This window comes from Glycine soja, chromosome 20 (genome assembly GCF_004193775.1).
Source record: "Glycine soja cultivar W05 chromosome 20, ASM419377v2, whole genome shotgun sequence".
NCBI lineage: Eukaryota > Viridiplantae > Streptophyta > Magnoliopsida > Fabales > Fabaceae > Glycine > Glycine soja.
In genome coordinates, this window is record NC_041021.1 from 47056295 (window position 1) to 47076990 (window position 20696).

The 20696-nt window shown below is 31.3% G+C and overlaps 2 protein-coding genes across 3 annotated transcripts; one reads left to right on the forward strand and one right to left on the reverse strand.

Annotated features, from left to right (window-relative positions):
* The first annotated feature begins 1438 nt into the window (after positions 1-1438).
* LOC114402832 (WAT1-related protein At5g07050-like) lies at positions 1439-7178 on the forward strand. 2 transcript variants are annotated; one of them, XM_028365520.1, is made up of 5 exons: positions 1439-1796; positions 2120-2182; positions 2265-2381; positions 2486-2720; positions 6990-7178. In XM_028365520.1, the coding sequence occupies exons 1-5, from the start codon at positions 1657-1659 to the stop codon at positions 7005-7007; spliced, it is 573 nt and encodes a 190-aa protein (XP_028221321.1). In that variant the 5' UTR covers positions 1439-1656; the 3' UTR covers positions 7008-7178. The 2 variants fall into 2 exon arrangements, with proteins under 2 accessions (XP_028221321.1, XP_028221320.1); XM_028365519.1 differs by having other exon boundaries at positions 1439-1862; positions 6990-7176.
* Positions 7179-10721: 3543 nt separating this feature from the next.
* LOC114401300 (electron transfer flavoprotein subunit beta, mitochondrial-like) lies at positions 10722-14582 on the reverse strand. The gene is made up of 4 exons (XM_028363788.1): positions 14087-14582; positions 13924-14004; positions 12646-12740; positions 10722-11138 (listed from the first exon to the last, which is right to left on the reverse strand). Exons 1-4 carry the CDS (start codon positions 14444-14446, stop codon positions 10913-10915), a joined length of 762 nt encoding a protein of 253 aa, XP_028219589.1. The 5' UTR covers positions 14447-14582; the 3' UTR covers positions 10722-10912.
* Between the last annotated feature and the right edge of the window lie 6114 nt (positions 14583-20696).

Consider the following 20696-nt stretch of genomic DNA (forward strand, 5'->3'; position numbering starts at 1 on the left):
TCAACGACAAGAAAACGTAACTCATAAAAGAAAGGGAACAGTAGAAGCAACAATTTTGCTGACGGTTAATAGGGCCCAAATACTCGGCCATGAAGGAAAAATAATAGAGGTGTATAATAATTGCTCTTATAATGGGAAATCTTTTAATTGATTTTTCTTTAGTTTTTATATTTGCATGTCCCCTTTGAAAGCACTTAGCTGCAGTTGGTATATTTCTGGACTACTATGTGATTTTCAGTATGGAGAATTTAAGGATTTTGAGGTGGAATTTGGAGACTCTTATATTTCTTAATTCTTAGACTAGTAGTCTAACAATTAGCAAATCTTTTTACCACAAATAGCAAGATAAAATATTTGTTACTTTGTAGTTTTCTCTCCTAATCTTTGAAACCAAAAAAAAAAATTACAGTATTTAGCTTTATGCGGCATGTACTAAAAGGATAAATAAAATATAACCAAAGTGATGTTTTAGTCATTTTAAATTTCCACGTACAAAAGTATATTTGATAATACGTAATTCCTAAAGTTTGGATTAGAATGAAAAATTAGTTTTAACATGTGATAAGGGACATGAGAAGTATGTGCCTTCAAAAATAGAAGGCTGACTATCATACGAGTTGACTCATTGCATTATAACACCATATTTATGGGATGTTAAAAAAATTATCATACTTTTATATATATATATATATATATATATATATATATATATAATATTCAAATTTCAGATGGAATATATGTTACAAAATAAACTTTACGTATTATTTTGTAACATATTTTTTATTTTATTGTGTTCCTAAAAATTTTCATCCTATATTTTTTTATCTTACATATTATTTTCTTAATTGAGTCTTATAAATAAGAATAAAAATATTAATAAAATACTTAAAATAACTTGGTAACTTTTGTATTAATTAACTTATAGAAAAGCTAACTTTGAACAAATAAAAAAATTTGATTTCTTTTAGTAATATTTTATTAGATTTATAGTTTCTAATTTTGTTAATGATAAATTTATACTTAATTAATTTTTCTAAGCAATTATCATATCTTATTCATTTAACAAGTATTTTCTAAGATTTTTTCATGTGTTACTCAAGTATCTATTTTTGATATATTTGAATAACATACTTTGACTATAATAAATTTTTTTTTTCACTTAACTTGAATGAAAATTTTCTATTTTCTTCTCCTTTTACTATCAATCTTTGGACGCTTATGTGTTAGTTGCACTTATTAATTAATATCTCTTATGTTCAACATAATTTATATATTTCTTTTTGCTCATAAAAGAAATACTAATTATATATTAATTTTTTTATAAATGTCATGCATGTTCACAATTTTTTTACACTAGATCCCCTTATCTAAAATTTCTGGCTCTGCCCCTACTTATATGGTCATATTTCTTTTGTTATGTAATCTTCAACTAGCATATTTTTTTATCCTCCAATATCCTGATGCCCTTTCTGATGTCATAGTCTAGTCAGGAATTTTGAGTACATTTCGTGGGAATTTAATAAGAACATGATACCATGTCAATGCAATAAGAATCACATTCAACTAGCACATCAACTATATTTTGTATGTATTGAGCTTCTTGAGAGCTTGTGAGTCACATGAATTAGCCTATCACTAAACTAGCTTACACGAGTTATGGCACAGAAAAGAGTTTCTCATGTGCTTGTATGCAGAGAGTTAAAGCCACACCTGCTAATGGTCATAGTCCAGGTGGGCTATACCTTCTTATATTTCATCACTGAAGCCTCCTTCAATCATGGTATGAGCCCTCATGTGTACGTAACCTATCGGCATATTCTGGCTGCGGCTATGATGTTCCCTTTTGCATACTTTTTGGAGAGGTGCATATGCATTTCTCTTCAAGAGTTGGTTTGCACTTGCATGACTCTCTTTTTTGTGCCAAGCATATGCTTGATTTGATTCATGCATGGATGCTTAAAAGTATGCATCAGTGCTTGGTTTATCCATCTCTGGTTGCATTTTAATATCAAATTTAGCATTTGCATTCTTAATAAATTTATTTTATCTGAACAATTGAATTTGGTATGATCCTATAACCTTTATCATGTATCTGACTATAACTTTTGTTTTCTTGCAGAAATGCAAGACCAAAGCTGACATTTGCTCTTTTCATGGAAATTTTTGTGCTTTCTCTGTTAGGGTAAGGACAATGCATGCTGCTACAATTCTATACCATAGGGAAGTAATCGAAACTTGATTTGTCTAACCTCAAAATATTTCAGGGTTAGTGTGACTCTTAATATGTACTTTGCAAGCCTGAACTACACAAATCCGACCTTTGTTGCTTCCATGGTCAACACCATAGCTTCCCTTACCTTCATCATTGCAGTGGCACTCGGGTTTGCTTAATTCTTTATCTGCATGAATTTGGACTTTTCAAACACAAGTCATTATATTTACATTTTTTTTTATCTGATTCTTAAAAGAGTTGAGTTAAATGTAGGTTTGAGGTTCTTGATCTTCGAAATCCTCGTGGTATAGCAAAAGTTATTGGGACCATGATCTCCTTAGCTGGTGTTTTGATCATGACACTGTACAAAGGACCAGTTATGAGAAATTTATGGCATCCTCTAATCCATATTCCAGGGAAAAGTGCTGCTATAAATGAAGACTGGTTAAAGGGTTCAATTCTTACGGTTTCAAGTTGTGTTACATGGTCTGTATGGTACATTATGCAGGTTTTCACCTAAACTCAGTCATAACTGTTTGACGTGGGAGCTTCTAGTTTTAGCTTCATTTTTTCTCATTTCTTACGCATGTTTATGGCCTAGCAATGCATAACCAAATCCGCTATAAGTAGAATATTTACGTAATCCATATTTTAAACAATGGTTTATTAAGCAATTGATTCGAGTAAAATTGTACTCGAATCTTTTAATTAAAATCTCATATTCGAATTTTATACATAAAAAAACACAAATCTCATTAAAAATAATCAATTAAAACAAATATTTTATACTAATAAACGATAAACAAAAGCTATAGCATACTATCATAACTAATCACAAATACCCCAGTATCTGTGCATAAAAAATGATTAAAAAAACGGTATAACCTTTTAAAACTTTGAAAATTAATAGGAATCACCACAATAAATTGAAATAGGTACTATGAAGCAATGTTTTGAAATCTTGAAAGGACATCGAATTGGCGAAAATACTAATTCGAAATTTAATGATTTAACTGTGGTTGAATTGATGATAGTTTAATATTATTTTTTATATTTTAATAAAATATATTAAGTAATATTAAAATAACATATTTTCATAACATAATATTATGTTTATATTTTTAAATATAAAAATAATAGTGTGTTATAAAATTTCTTATGTTTATATTAAGTCGAACTAATATTTTAGAATCAAAGAAAAAACATAATAGTTATTAAGACTAATTATATAATACTATATTATGTTTATTAAGACATAACGTTTAAGATGAAATAATATATATAATAAAGTATATTATTTTTTAGAATTTTTTTATTAAGACTAACTATTACATTTGTTTTCATTTTTATTTTGGTATTTTTTTATTTCTTAAAGGTTCAAAAAGTTTATATAATTGGTTACCGTTTTAAGTTTTTAATTATATAATTTACTATTACATAGTAGTTTTTTATAGTTTATAATTGTATGATTTTTTATCTCTATATTTAAAACATAATAAATTCTTAATTTTTCCCCGAACTTGAGAGAATTGGAATGAAACATTTTTTTAGTTTTAAAATAAAATAAATAAAAGGCAAGTAACAAATGTTTTAAAAAAAAAGGGTTAAGTAACAAACAGAACAAATTGGTGGAGAAAGGATTGCCGAGTCCCACATCGAACGGCGCAATGCATTGCGCTGCCAAGTCCCACATCGGGCACCTGAGAGGCTGTTATAAGTAAAACCGGGCCTCTTAATTAATTGCTGTACTTCCTTTGTAACTTATTATGTCTCAGCTATGAATGAATAATTCTTAATTCACTTATTATGTCTTTCTACAAATTCTCCTATTACATTTTATATGTTAAGTTTTAAATAAAAATTCTGTTATTACATTTTATGTTAGTTTTAAATGTAAAATACTTTCAAGACGTACAATAAATAATTTTGTTTTTCATTCAATATTTATTATGAACGGATAGTAAGAGGATTTTATTTTTAAGTGATTTGTAGGTGTGGATAGTTTTATTTTGGGTTGTGCACGGGTGTATGAGAAATATTTAGCATTATATCCTGAATGATACTGCTTTGAACTTTAATTATTCTAAGCTAAGGATTTTTAGTTTTCTGATTCCACTGCTTACGGTTACAAGATTTTGGGGAAAATGAAGAGAGCATTGAAGATTTATTGATTGGAAAAGCAGTTTAGGGATTCATATTTTTCCTACACTCAAATTTCTTATGTTACAACTTAAAACTTGCAAATGTGGAGCTAGTATTTTAGGGGGGCATGCTTAAGAATTAAAAAAAAATCAATTTGCTTCTTGAATCTGTTTATATATATACATTTTATCTGTTTTCTACAAAACTAAAAGCATTTCTTGGGTTTCCTTCTGTTTATATATTTTTGCTGCCACCCCAAATTTACTGTGCAAGTTTTTGGAACTTATAAATCTCACCAGATATCCCCACTGTTGTCTGTTGGTGGGCCTTTGTGCTGCCTTCATAGTGGTATTCCGTTAATTTGTACATGAACTTCTTGGGTGTAGCTTCCTTACGCAAAATAATAGAAAAGGTTATTATCAAGCCTAAGAAGTTTCCTTTTTCATTCATGAAGGAGAGCAGTTCCTTACCATCAGTGGATGGCGGAGCTTCAACAAAAAAAATTGGGGAGCCAAAATGGAATTAACTAAAATATAACTTTAGTCACTTATTTACATTTGGAGGGCATGGCTCCCCTGTTAGCACAAAGCTCCGCCCCTGCTTACCATTCGATCCATATTTTGCATTTGGTCCAAAGAGAAATTTCATCATTGTCCTGCAAAGGAATAGATAGGACTTACTTGGAACATGTTAGTGGTCCTAGACTAGTTACCTAAATAACTTAATCAATCTCGTGAGTGCTTCCATAAGTTTCTAGCCATGCTAAAGTAGCTACCAAGCTCCACTGTTATTTTTATCATGCCACTGTATTGTTGAAGTTTGATAAACTTTTCTGATTGTTTTGTGCGTGACAGATATTTCATTGGTAAAAGACACTTCACACGTGATTAATTTTTTAATGGCATTATTTTAAGCCCCAATGCCTACTTCACATCTTTAACTTTCAACACCAATTTAAGATTTCCTTTGATAAAATGACTTTCAACAAGCTAAGGCTTAGTAAAATTCTGCAAGATTTTGTTGAGTTCCTGGGGTCTGAAAGGCTGAAAAACTTATTTTCACATTTTATAGGAATGTACCTAAAACCTCCCTCAAAATAGAGCAACTTTTAACCAAATAATGTTTTAGTACTAGAAATTTGTTCCATATCTTTAGTAAATGTCCTATGGCTGTGTACATTCCTAATTATAAATACTTGGTCATAGTTCCCTGAAATTTATGGATAGGTTGTTATTATGTGCACATCAGATCGCCCATTGACCCCATCCAGATAAGTATGTTGCTCAATAGCATCTGCTTCAATTTTATAGCTCATTCTCCAAACTATTTCGTCCAATGTTTTCCATGTGGAATTCATTTAAAATTTAAACAATAAACAAATGGTCTCAGAGTTGCAGCTCCCTCTGGACGAAGGAAAAGCAACCAATGGTACTAAATCTAAAACTGGGAGGGCATTTTATTTGTGATATTTTTTAAGATTTTGCAGAATAAAGTTATAGACAATCTCAACTTTTAGAGTTTTCTTCTTTTGGTCATAAAGAGAAGAGGTTGCTTAGTAGGCATGGCAACGGGCAAGTTGGGGTCGATTTTTACTTATCCCACCCCGAAACTCGACAGGAATGTAGATTTATCCCATCCATGTCCCCCAATGGAGGTTGAGTTTTTCCTGTCCCGTCTCTTCCCGCCACCGACATGCTTATAAAATCCTGTAAAAAAATATAATTTTTCATAGAATGAAAAATACAATTTTGATCAGCAATCACAACATCTTTTTAGACCATACATGACAACATAAAATCCAATCCAATAGTAGCATAAAATATACAACAATAATGACATAAAATCAGCCTATCACAAAGTCATAAAATGAATAACAAAAGTAGCCTAAAATCTAACAGTAGCAACAACAATAACATAAAATCAACCAATCACAAACGTCATAAAATAAATGTAGTCTTCATTCAAAATAAAGTTAACTACTCATAATTCTTCAAACATTGGATGCAATCTTCATTCCTCCAAGTGGGTAGTAAGGTCACTTCCCATCATACCACTTGCATAAGTTGATGTATAATCTCCATAGACTATAAACCAAAATTTTAGGATAAAGAAGAAATTGATCATTTAAAAATTTACATTGTTATATAACATAAACCTTCATCACCTGAAGTTATCTCATTTATCAAAGTACTACTTTGTTCAAGAATTTTAGATTTCAAAAAACATGTATTAAATATAACAATGTAAATAATTAATTATTAAATTAGAAATAAATAATCATTTAATAGAATAATTAAATCAAGTAATCAAGACATTATCATCAATTTCAGCACTCAATAGCCAACTTCTCGTACACATCAATGTCTCTTAAATAGTCCAATGAAGTCGACTACGATGATAACTTAAAATTTGCCCACTGATACCAAAAGGAGATTCGGAAGCTACATATAATACATGAATAACTAATATATCTCTTGCAATAGCTTGAAGTGTTGAATAGGTTTTAGATGTGCCTTACAAATCTGTTTACACAAAATCATGAGTTGGACACTGGATCCTTTACTTTTTTCCTAAACAACCTTCAATTTAAAATAATAGTATCACCTAATTGATGACAATTTATTGTGTGTTGCAGAAGTCAATTAAGCGCTAATTAACATGAGATCATGTGAAGGAGATTCAAATGGGACCAGAACACAGTAATCTTTGAGTATAAACCATCCGCAATGTGATGAACCTGGTTGCGGAAACATCCAAAAAACTTGGTTGTTTTAGGAGATGATTCTTGGTTTGGCAAAAAAAAAGTTCTTTACACATGTTTTTGTATCTTCTTTGGTTTTTTATGATACTAATTATGCAGCTCCTTCTCCACAATGCGACCTAGGTCTGAATTACTGCATACTGGTTTACTGGGTAACCAAAATGTCACCTAAAAATCTATTAAATCATATAAATAAGGATGCCCAAACCAGACATATAAAAAAGAATATGTTTAGTCTAAAATCCATGAAATATATCTTAGAAAAGAGATGATAATTTTTAGAATGATGAATCATTTGTCTTCAGAAGTGAAAATGTTGGAGCACCAAAAAGTAAAAATCTGAGAGCATTAGAAATTATGTTCTGAAATAATACCCACGTTGATGGATTATGTTTCTTCCCGTCACTTTATTCTAGAACAAATTTTAATTAAAGGTGTTTTTTTGAAAAAATAATTAATGTATGAAATTTTAGATTTGATGGATTGTGTTTCTTCCCGTCACTTTAAAATTTTTTAGATTTGATCTTTTAAAAAGTATCAAGTTACTTTTAACGTAGACTTTATAATAAGAACAGAAGATAATATATCCAAAATTAAAGATATTATTTTAAAGAATTGTTTATGATTTTTCTTTAATGCTTTACAAAGTATTGAAGAATGAAACTATGAAAGTTGGAAGTTTTAAACCTTTTCGTCGTCATTTTCCTTATTTTCAATTTTCCGATAAATGATAAGATGGAAACTAGCTGTACGTCGTCAAGATATTTAAGATTCATTTTTTATCCCTTTCTTCTAAGTCTCAATTTGCCTCTAATACATTAACCCACTAACTGCACAAGAGTGATAAGAAATATGACTTTGTATTTAAAAATAAAGAAAAAATAGCCGACATGTACTGATCGTTTAATTAATTTCACGCAATTATATAATCATAAATTACTGTGCATAATAAAATTATTTACTTTTATGATAATTATTTTAAAATTATACCAACTATGATTCTCAATTGATGGATAATATAAAAATTATACTAACATTGTGCACAAAACAAATTGAACTAATCTTTCCTCAGGGAGATGCCTTTTCATAATTAATCAAAGACCAAAAATAAAAATTTTCCAAATTAATGAATGATCATTAGTCTTGTCTTATTATATCAACATTCATTAATTCAATTAAACATTTCAAGGAAGTATTTTCCTTCAGACAAGAAAGGACAAATGCTATATATTATACAGTATGCATTCTCATTAATTTTTTCACCTTTCAAAAAATAATCCTATTACAAGAATCTACCTGACAACATTAAAAGTAACAAGAAAAACAAATAAAATAGAGAGGAACAAAAGATTTTTCGAGGGTCAGCTGTAGTTTTCAGCCATATAAATGCCCAGATATATCACTATAGAAAAGTGAAAATGATTATTAAATTCAGTAATTTAAATTGACTCCACGGGTGATGTTACTTTATAGTTCAGGATACTGATACTTTATATCCCTTAAAAAATGAAAAAATAAAATTTTATCTTTAAATTTTATAAAAGTGTAATAAATATATCTTACTTTCTTAAAAAAACAAATATTTTGTTTTTGTTGTGTGTTGTTAAAGTGGAGAGAATAATTTATTAGTTAATCTAAAGAATTGTAGATATTTTTGTTAATCAAAGGAATTGTGGAGGGAATAATTTATTAGTTAATTTAAAGAATTATAGATATTTTTGTACAACGATAAATATCATTTACATCCTCGGAGGTAATAACTTATAGTCCATGATTAACGGCTAAATCCAATACCTACATCAAACAACTTATATTTTTATTTCATACAATTTAGTGATGACTCCTAAATCAATCATAAACAAACCACCATAACACAAAATAAAAAAAGCATTTTATAATCCAACTTCTGTTAAATTCTATTTTCATTTACATCCTTATTACCGCCGTGAAGTGATGATGTGACAGTAAATTTGTGATTGTGTGATAATTTTTAATTATTTGATAAGATTATTTAAAATATAATTAACTATTTTTTATGGTTAAAAATTGCCAGAAAATTACTTCCATAATTTTTTAAAAGTATATCCAATGGAATTTAAAAGCCATTCTTCGAACTACAAAGAAGTGTAGGATCAACAGCTCCAACACGATTACACGAAGCACCCAAACGTGAAATACAATTAAAACACAATCAAATTAAAAGCCAACGGGTATTGAACGAGTTGGTGGATATATGCAGGAATCAATCAACAATTATTGCTTATTGCATGGGGGGTGTAATTAAAAACTTAGTAAAATTGGGGGGAAATGAAACCGAAAATTGAGTTGAAGGTTGTAGAAGTGTGATGACAGGGGTGAGTAAGTGGGTCAATTCGCTCGTATAAGTTTGCATTGGTAGCGTACTGGACTAGTTCGCTCCGCATTCTTATACGGATCAAATAAATTGATTCGTTCCCGTCCTGAGGATCCCGCGGGTCAAACGGATCGGCCCGCGGGTCTACTTTTAAAAGAATTTCAATTTCAATAAAAATACATCACAATCAAATTAAGTTCAATACAAATGTAAATAAAATTTTAACAATTAGTCAATTACATCAATAAAATAAATAATGTCTTAACAAAAGAAAATCCAAACAATAAATCTAAAATATGAAACTTAAACATCTCCAACAACAAATGATTTCATATTTGAAGCAATAAAATCCTAATACGTGCAACTCGCGGGCCAAACCCGCATAGTTCACGGGTTAAGCGAGACGGGTCCATGACATAATCATGAACCGTTTAAAAAAATTGGTCTGTTATCCACATGAACCACAGGCCAACCCATGCACCTGGGTCTGTTTATCCACTCCCATGACAGAGGATGCTGGCTTGTAAGTAGGGATAGTAAATTACTTACAAAAGAGTTGGATTATAAAATACTTTATTTTTCTTTTTTGTGTTATGGTGGTTTGTTTATGAGTTGTTTAAGGGTAGTCTCTAGGTAGTTAGATTGTATGAAATAGAAATGTGAGTTGTTTGGTGTAGGGATTGGTTTTAGCCCTTAACGGTGGACTATTTTGAAAGTAAGTTATTACATTTAGAGATATAAATAACATTCAATAATATTATTTAAGAACTTATTTGTCAATAATCACTAACCATTGTAAAAAAAAACATCTACAATTCTTTAAACAGACAAATTAATCCTAAAATTTTAGTGACAAATTATTCCCTACACATTAGTAACACAACAAAATTTAGAATGAGTGCCACATAGGATCAATCATTTAGGTTGACAAAAAAAATTGATGATGGAATAAATTTGTCACTTTTTGAAAACTCAGGAACAAAATTATATTTTTTCATCTTTCAGAAATCCAAGAAATCCAAGTGTAAGTCCTTTACAAAATTGAATAATGTCCTTTTCTACAATCATTATGCGTGTAAATTAACTGATGAAATGTCTCGGGTTTGAGTCCGTCAAAATGCACATGTTGCCTGAAATAGTCCTACCCAACTTAACCAAATTACTTATACATCTAATGACCAGTGTGATATTTGAATATCAATTATTCAAAACTTAAAAGAAAAGGACTTTTCTACAATAAAAATGGCACTATCTCCACAAAACAGTGGTTCTCATTCACCAGACGACTGTCAGGATTGGATTTAGATGTAGGATATACGATAAATACAAAAAAATAAAAAAGGAACAGTATTTAATTATTGAGTCATTTGATCAAGTATCAGAATGTTGGTACCATATTATTCATCCTTTGGTGAGAAGTAATTTATAGAAAAGAAGAGAATAATCAGATGACATTAGCCTCATGTTTTAGTTTGTCAATCAGCTCATCCACAGAAGAAAGAATAACCCCTGCTTTTCTCTTGGGAGGTTCTGTGACTTGAACAATCTCCAAATCAGATTTGATTTCCACATTCAACTCCTCCGGAGTGAATTTTTTTATGGGTTTCGACTTTGCTTTCATTATGTTGGGAAGAGTAGCATACCTTGGTTGGTTCAGCCTCAGATCAGTGCTGCAAGAAGAAAAGGTTCAAAATTCACATATCAAGAAAGGGTTTTAAAAGGAGGGAGAAAAACACACTTGTTAAATCACTAATTACTATTACATAGAAATGTGTCTAAGTCACCCATATGTTAGAGCAACCATACATGCAACTATCTATAACCAAACATTATATATCTAATGACGCAAGTATTCATAAGACATATCATCAAACTTAAGTAATCTGTAATCCATATTTGGAAATGCAAATGTATTCATATGTCACTGCTCATTTGAAGCACTTTGACTGAAGTGTATAGATCACGTGGTTACTTTTTGTGATCACATCAGTTCCAAAACATTGTTTTAATCAAGAAAATTCATCCCCACGTCATTTCTCAAAAAAAAAAACAGTAATATGAATCTCAAATGAGACATTAGTGTCTGTGTTTCTATTGTATAACAGTGATATATATATACAGTAAGTTACTTAAACAAATTTGTTCAGGCACAAAATGAATTATATTACTATGCATTTTTAGATCAATATATTGCTCATTCTTCAAACGGTGCAACTGTGCAAGAAGCAGATAGCTGCCTTAAAATTCAGAAAACTTTTAGTATCCTTATAATTTCAGCAAGGTTGCTTGATAAAGGATAATCTTATATGCAACTTGACATAGTTCGATTATAATGATGCCCATCCCAGAGAAATTTTATGAACACTTATAAATGAGTCAATTTGAAGATAACAGTGTTAGTTTGCAGTGTTAAACAAGAAACAATTCATGTTTGCATTCAGAAATTTGGCAAAGGGTACAATTTTTCATGCTTTAACGATAATTTTGTAGAAAGTAGAAAAAAGAATAACTGTGTTGGAAATTACATGACAATAATGGTTCCACTTACTGCAGTAGCCTAGAATCTAGATACATGGTTAGGAAGTAGAGTTAGAATTAATTATTTTTCTGTTGTAAGTTTGTTTTTTGTATTTAATAGCTTCGTAATCATCATGTATATAAAATTTCTTATGGCTGAGTGCATTTTCACTCAAGCTTTACACTCACAAGCAGTCATGAAAATATTATCTGCTTCAATCTCAAGCAACTATTAAACCAAAAACAGCATTAAAAAACAGATTCTACCACACTTATGACTTTAAACGTCCTCACACAAAATGATGTAAAAAATAAAACGAAAACTACAATCCAGCACTACGCTATACATGTAACATGATGTTTTCCTTTTTATAATCACACCAAGTGAAATAAACCGGCAATATCATTCAAAGAGAAAGCTTTTCTTACAGATTTTGTGAAAAGATAGTTTAGACAGTATTATAGGTTGCTTCACGATCCAAAGAGTTAACTTGAACTTTGGTTATGAATGATATGAAAAGAAAGCAGCAAATTAAAACAGGGAAAAGGAAATTATATGCATCTTAGGTCACCACCATGTGATACATATATACAAAAGGGCAAAGCTTCTTAAAAATATAGATAGGGTTGATACAGCAGGCTTAAAAGAATGACACTTACGTTATTACTGCTGGTAAGTTCAGACACACGGTTTCAATACCATCGTCAACCTCTCTGTCCACTGTGGCAACCTGTTTCTCTTTGTCAAGGACCACCTACTGGAAAGAAGCAGTTAGTTATAAAATGATTTAATCAAAATAAATAATTTGATATTTTAGAACAAAATTATTATTGAAAACTGTAACACTGAACTGCAATTTTTCTTGGATATATGCTGCATATGCCTACTTAATGAACCATTAAGAAATTCTACCACATGAAATCTTGATTACTCTAATTCAAACCTAGCAGATGACCCTGTATCCTTCCAAGACAAATAAAGATAATTCTTTCCTAAAGAAGTGGCCTAGTTCATCAACTTGGTCAATGATTTTGTTAAGAAACAGTTGGACACAAGATGCAACAATGATCAAACTCTAAGATAACTTTGAAAGAAAATTTGATGTGAAAATTGAAATGGCACAAGATTTGATATAACAAGGAATGAAGGATAAGTTCCCTTAACAGTTTTGAAGAGGTAACAAGAAACATATTTCAGACTCAGTAGAAGACTCCAGTCCTTCAAAAGAGCAAAATTCAACAAAACCATCCATGATACCAAAGTGTCTGAGCCATTACTATTAATACCCTTTGGTAGAAATCATTAACACGCATACATTGATATGTATATCCATAACCATAAGAGGAGTTCCCTGGCTGTTTTCGTTATTCTAATCTAACAACTTTGAGAGCTTTAGAGAGCTCCTCTACTGGCAAAAAGCTTTATATTTCCAATAGAGAAGTTCTCAAAAGCTCTTCTAACCCGTATACAAACAAGCGCCCTTGGGCTTTGAAAATCCCCAAACCATGGTTTGTGCAAAAGCTTTGAACTTTTTGCACAAAGGCACAATCTGGAGACAGAACCAAGCATGCTATTTAATGTTTTGTCATATTTACATACCAAACTTAAGGTGTAGTGTTTAAACCTGCTGTAAAATAAAATGAAGAAAGGAAGATGTGTAACTCATCTCTAAAGATTTTTCACAAAGGCCTCAATAGTATTCCTATTTTGATAAACAAAAGGATGGCAGAGGCAACAGTGTGCAAAAATTAGAGGGGGGGGGGGGGGGGGGGGTGAGAAAATTGAATAAACATCTCTGCATTAGAAGGAATCCATTTGGTATTCAAAGAAAAATGTACCTTTGATAAAACAGGAAAGAAGAATGAAGAGAAATAATAATTATTTGAATAAATTGCACTAACATGATAGATAGTGATGATGGAATGGAATGGACTAACCTTAGAAGCAAAAGTCCCTTGAGGCCAGTTGAGGAGTCCTGCTATCATCTGCCCAGTTTGATTGCAATCATCATCAATGGCCTGTAAATAATTAAGAAGAAAAAACCCACTTAATAATAATAATCCAAATAAAAAGAAAGGAGAAGAAGAGTAATAATAATACCTGTTTGCCAAGGATGAGAAGAGCGGGTTTCTCAATCTCGACGAGTTTTCTCAAAATTTTGGCAACAGAGAGAGGGTAGAGGGAAGCAGAGGAGTCGACGTGGATGCCTCTGTCGGCTCCCATGGCAAGGCCGGTTCGGAGAGTGTCGAGAGATTGAGAGGGTCCCATGGTGACGGCGACAACCTCGGAAGCCAAGCCAGACTCTCTGATGCGAAGGGCTTCTTCGAGAGCGATCTCGCAGAAGGGGTTCATCGACATTTTCACGTTCTGGCTCACCACCCCTGTCTTGTCTGCCTTCACCCTGATTTTCACGGCGTAGTCCACCACTCGCTTTATCGCTACCATTATCTTCATCGTCATCGTGCTGTGTCTTTAGCTATGAAGAAAAACAGTGCATGTGCTGGGTTCAGTCTGTTTCCACTTCTATTTTTATTGCTATCTTTTGTATTTTCTTTGGCTTCTAAACTCAGAGTCCACGTGCCAAGGATGGTGGCGCTGCAATTGATCTTATCCTAGAGCTTAGCACTTACTTTATACGACACGCCAAATAATAATGCTTGTTAAAATCACAAACACGTGTCATTAACACTAAGAGATGTTTGATTTTTCTTTTTTACAAATAAATTTTATGATATTCAGTTAAGATTATTATTTTTTTTTAAAATATTAAAAAAATTATTGATATTCATTTAAAATTTTTATCACTTATAAAATGTATTATTATTTAAAAATAAACAAATTTTAATATATTTTATATGAATTTTTAATGACAAATATAAATACCTCACTCACCAAATAATTTCACCCCAGTCCTTCATATTGTTGCTTAGATGTATCTTTACTTTAATCTAAAAGGTTGATACAGAGCTTTCGTTTTCGTTGTCTTCACATGAGTAATTTATGTAATAAAAGAATTCATATTTAATTTTAACCTTGTGTAAAATCACACCGTACAAGTAGAATTAATCTCTGATTCAATGAATTGATAGTTCACATGAACTCTAACCTAGGATAAAAAAAGATACATCTTTACTTTCTTATTTTACACATCTCAATTTAGAATAACCAATTCCTTTTGTGGTACAACAACATATGAATTTTGATGAAAGTTGTTATGTTAATTTTTGTGCGTAGATATAGATAATAGGTGAATAGATTCTGGACTGTAACTAAACAATGATGATCCTTGTAAAAAATTTAGGTGGTACATATTCTGAGCTTAGAATTGGAGATTATGTCATGCTTCCTTTTCATTGGTATCAAAGGTGCATGCTACTTAGTGAATGTTATAATGTTCATGGATGAATTTCTAATATCTCTTGGAGATTACCAATCACAATATTTTGGTTGAAGGGGATGGGAAAACTTTAGGCTCTTCCTGAAGTTGGAGTGTTTTCAGGTCCTACACTTTACAGATACTGTCCCCTGGGCAACATATCTTCATTCTTCTTATCACCATAGTGCATAAAAATTTTGAACTTCTAACCATACAACGGGGATAAAGACATTGAAACTAATTATTCTTCTGAATTTTCCTCATGATCTTAGTTGTTTGTTGGTTGTGTACATCGAGTTGTAATTTATTTGGGATCTTTTGCCAAAAGAAAACGGAAGTCCCTTTCTTATCTCATGTTGCGAACCTACTTGTCCAATTATGTGTCAGGATATTTTAGTTTGATGCTGAATTGCTACCTGGATTTGGTTTATGTTATGTTGGATTACATGAAATAATTTTAATATTATCCTCATCATTGACGCATTTATTGTCATATCATTATGTGTACGTTGCCTGATTTTATAGGGTTTACGACTATATCTGTATGATGAACTTGAGGATGTTATGGAAGAGGGGGAAACATTGTGGACTACCATGGCTGCGATTTCTTTCCTGAGCGATGGTTTGATAGTGTGGTTGTACTTCAAACTGATAACACCATTTTGTATGATCGTGAGTAGTAGGTATGGAAGCACTCGTTTCTGTTATTGAACGTTGGTTTTGCAATACTCTATTAGTGGTTTCATTATTAGCTTACTTTCCACGTATATATGTGAATGTGACAGAGGGTACAAAGATTCAAAGCTTTCAAACAATATTGAATGTGAAATCTTCCAAGTTCTGCTTGAGGAGGCTAAAGAAAGTTACTCGGAGGAGAAAGTGATCGCAATGAAGAGTGATAATATTGAAGACATTAGTAGAAATGTTGCAACTCTGACAGATTGGGTCAGAAATTGGTCTTTACCCTCACAATCTTAACAAAAAACAGGAGTACTTTTTATATACCTTTTTGCACGATTATGGTGAAAGTGTCGTGATGAACTGCTATCTGAAGCAGATTTGTAGTATAGTTTAATTCTCTTACAAATTTTGGTGTGGCGTGTATTTGGGACATATATGTTATGAGTTTTAAAACACAAAATTCACGTACCCGTACAAATATTATTCACAGTTACAAAATTGAATACTTAGATTTAAATAGTTATAAGTTTACATTTATTATACTTTATTTTTTAAAATTTATAATTTCATATAGATATTACATAATTATCATTAATTGAGAAAAAATTATAATAAATTTCGATAGGCTTAATAATTTGTAGGACAATGTCAGATTAATTAAAAATATAATTAATGATATTTCTCAACTGTAATGTAATTATATTTAATATGTTATTAATTATTTTAAAAATTGATAATTTTATTTATGTTTTTATATAAGTAAAAGATTATTAATGGGTCAGAAGAGTAATCGATGTAGCCAATAACAACCCTTGTTGCAAATAAATTAATTGTAGGTGTTGGTTTGGCTCCTAGGCATACCAGACACCAAATTTCTGAAAAAATCACAATCAATACATATGGTAGCCTAACAACATTGCACATGCTAACAACCCCAAGCTAATCCCCACCCAGATATATCATGAATACTGCAGGATGCAGGATCCTTTTTCTGCTAAATTAATTCTGTAGAATAAAAAATACCAGTAGTATATGCCAAAGCCTCAAGAGAACGGAACCAAGGTACCAACTTTGGTAATGGTATGATGCAAATTTTCATAGGCTATTGCTTCTTGAACCTTCTGGATTACTTCTTGCACCTTTTTTTACTTCTGGATTGGCTAATCTAGAATGTAAAATTACATTTCAGATTGGATGCACTTTTTTATATTCCAAATTGGCTAATCTGAAAGGTAAAAAATATATTCCGAAAAGGTGCAGGAAACAATTTTAGGGGTCCTGAAGCAACTATCAATTTCGTACCCATCTCCAAAAACAAAGGGAGTTACTATTGACCCAATTGTCATTGTTAATGGTCCCTACCAAGGGGCTGGCATCTATTTTTTTTTCCAAAAATGCCATTTTCAGGGAAATATGATTATGTTGTATAGTTATACAACGGAATCGTGTGTCTGTTACACGATGGGGGTGCGAATAACAAATACATAATGAAAATATGATTTCGTTGTACAGTTCTATAATAAAATCGTATTTCCATTGTATTAAAGGAGTCAGAAACAAAAGTGAGAATGTAAAAAATACGATTATGTTGTACAATTATATAACGAAATCATATTTTCGTTTTCCATTAAAGGGGTAAAAAAAATTAACATTGGAACTATGATTTTGTTGTAATGTTTTAATGAAATTGTATTTCTGTTGTTATTTTTAACAACGATGATGTGTGGCGTGGACAAAGTTATAGAAGTGACTTTGCGGCGGTGTAGTGGTGGATACACTGTGGTAGAGGGGGTCGCGTGTGCAATGGAAGGGGAAAAAGGGTGGCGCCTCTAGGGAAGGGGAATGAGGGTGGTGCGTGGGGAAAGAGGTCTTATGTGGGGAGGAGGAAGGAGAAGAAGGGTTGGGCACGACTCAGGGGAAGATGGACAAGGGTTGGTGGCTCACGGGAAGGGAAAAGAGGAAGGTTTACATAGAGGGATAAGGGAGTCTTTTTTTTTTTGAGAAAAATGTAAATTATATTAAACCCAAAATGATACAATAATAAACGGGGCATACCCCACAGCTAGAGAAAATAAAAAATCTCCCTAATACAATAAGACCTATATCAAGATGCTAAAACAAATGTAACAAGTGTGCTTGTCTATACATAAGAAACTTAATCTTGCTAATAACTTCTATTACAAAAAATTGATAATCTTCAAAAATCAGTTTGTTCTTAGACAGCCAGATGCAGTAAATTGTAATTGTTATAGCCAGACAACTTAATTTTCCTTGAACACCTAATGTGGATCTAACTAACTCTAATTAAAGATTCAGTAATGCGCTGTAAAAAAGTGAAACGTCTGCGGAAAGGAGCCAAATCACGAATGTGAGCCTTAACTTGGAGAGATTTCCTGCAAGAAAAAAAACAAATGAGCATTTAACTGAGTCTCATTTGAACATAAAAAACAAAAGAAACCCTTATTTAAAAAAACAACTTTATCAAGGAGTCTTTTCTCATACTTGTATGGGCCAACAACAAAGAAGATAGGGACTAGTAATAGTTCCCAAAACAAAAGACAACAAATAGGTGTGGATGTCAGCTAATTTGTCATCATATAGTCCAGTTCTAGTGAGACAAAATAAAACAAAAAGGCCTGTGAAGTCCAACCACTGACCTGAATAACTAAGCACCAATTTGAAATTATGTAATAGCAGGTGGACCTAAAAAAAATAACAAAACTATGAAATAAACAGGTCGTGTGAAGATAATTTCCACAAAACTCATTATCCAAACAAGAAGTTTGATCCAAAATCCAGCCATATACTACTCTCTCTTTAAAAAAAGACAGTTCTTAGTCATCACCATTGTAAAAAAATAATACTTAATACAACTTGGTCTGTGTTAAGTTAAGAAATACTTTTCATCAATGATTAAAATTAATAAAATTTTAGTTGTTTTTTATTTCAAAAATTTGGAAAAAATAATTATTGAAACGGATAGAGATATAAAAAATTAAGATATAAATGATAATAAGTTAATTACATAAAATAAATAAAGTAATGTATTTAAAAGTTTAATTTGAAAAATGAGAAGGTAGAAAAAAAATCTTGGAAATGGAAGAGTTCTTAAACTATATAGAGAAGAAAATCACCTTTTTATTACATATTAATTATTACTAATTTTGCACACAGTAACATCTACAAATTACAATATTTCATCAATTTTCTTTTGTTCATTTTGAAAGGTAGCATGTATCACGAAATATAATTGAAGTTAAATTTTTACACAAACATCCAATAGAATTTTACTTTTTTACTTTATTATTAAATTATAATGAATAGGATAGGATGATGTGATAAAGTACAACCAACAGAATCAAATGTAATAATGTTTTAACTTGGACAGTTGAGAGAGTTTTACTATTTATAATAATTCTATCATACTCAAAGAATTCACACCACACAAATTAATTAAAGGGAGTTTTAGGAAGCGTGTATATAATGATGTGATTCTAGGATTTATTATTCGTATGTTCTTTTTGGTAGAATATTGATTCTTAGATACTACTGTACAAGGTAAGTGAAATTTCTGACAAGAGAAAAGAAAAGGCAAATGGAATTGAGAAGCATGAAAAACATATATGAAATTTTGCATTCACTCTCTCGTCCTATTCCAAGAACATGTTTTGTATAAATTTATATATCGCAGAAAAATTGTTGAGTTACTTTCAAAAAACACGAGACAATGAGGCCCCATGACATTGAAGATTATTTTTCCTCTTTTGGGGGATTAGCTTCTTTGAACTTTTGGTTGTGTTTTTCCCCCTTACCTTTTTGACAAAGATGTAGCATCTCACGGGTTCCTGAAGTGTGCAACAGATCTTGTAGCCCCTGCCCATGCTTACGTGCACATGGCCTTGAAGGAGGACTCTATTATGAGAAAGAATAGAAGGGGATGCTTTGGACAAAAGTTCCAATGCTTTATTTTAAAGTGAAAAAAAAGTCATATAAAATGAGAAGTAAAAGATCATATGAACATTAAAGTTAACCCTGTCAGCGAGCTTAAGAAATTACTATGTGCAGACAAATATTTGGGTGGGCAAAATCATAACTACAATGATGATTGATGAACTACTACCAATGAATTTGGCTGTTGTTCTTTCATTAGTTAATAAAATATTTCAACCGCAAATTAATGATTGATTCCTACAAGCTGGAAACAGATGAAACTGTGGAACAAAAAAGCATCACCAAACCAACCAAATATGACCAAACTTTCCTATCCATCCACCAGCATTACAACACACACGGTTTGTACAGAAATATAATGTTGGTGGTTGTATACTATTTATCAATGAAACAAGGACCCCCTCCCCTTCTTTTAAAATAAACTTTGGGACACCTTCACCTATCTACTTTATTCACCCTTGGATTCCCCATTTTGGTAATTGGTCGAGTTATCCATTTATTTTGCTTTATTTCCTACGATTGTTTTTACTTTAAAGCCAGATTTGCTTATTTCTCTTTCTGATATGCCCAGAATAAGAAATGGCACAACCTAATTGATCCATAGCGGGAAAACTTTTTTCCTTTAGAAAGCTATTATGTGATGATTGGAGCAATGATGCTTATCATGATAGCTCCTTGCCGTTTGAAGCAAACTAGACCATA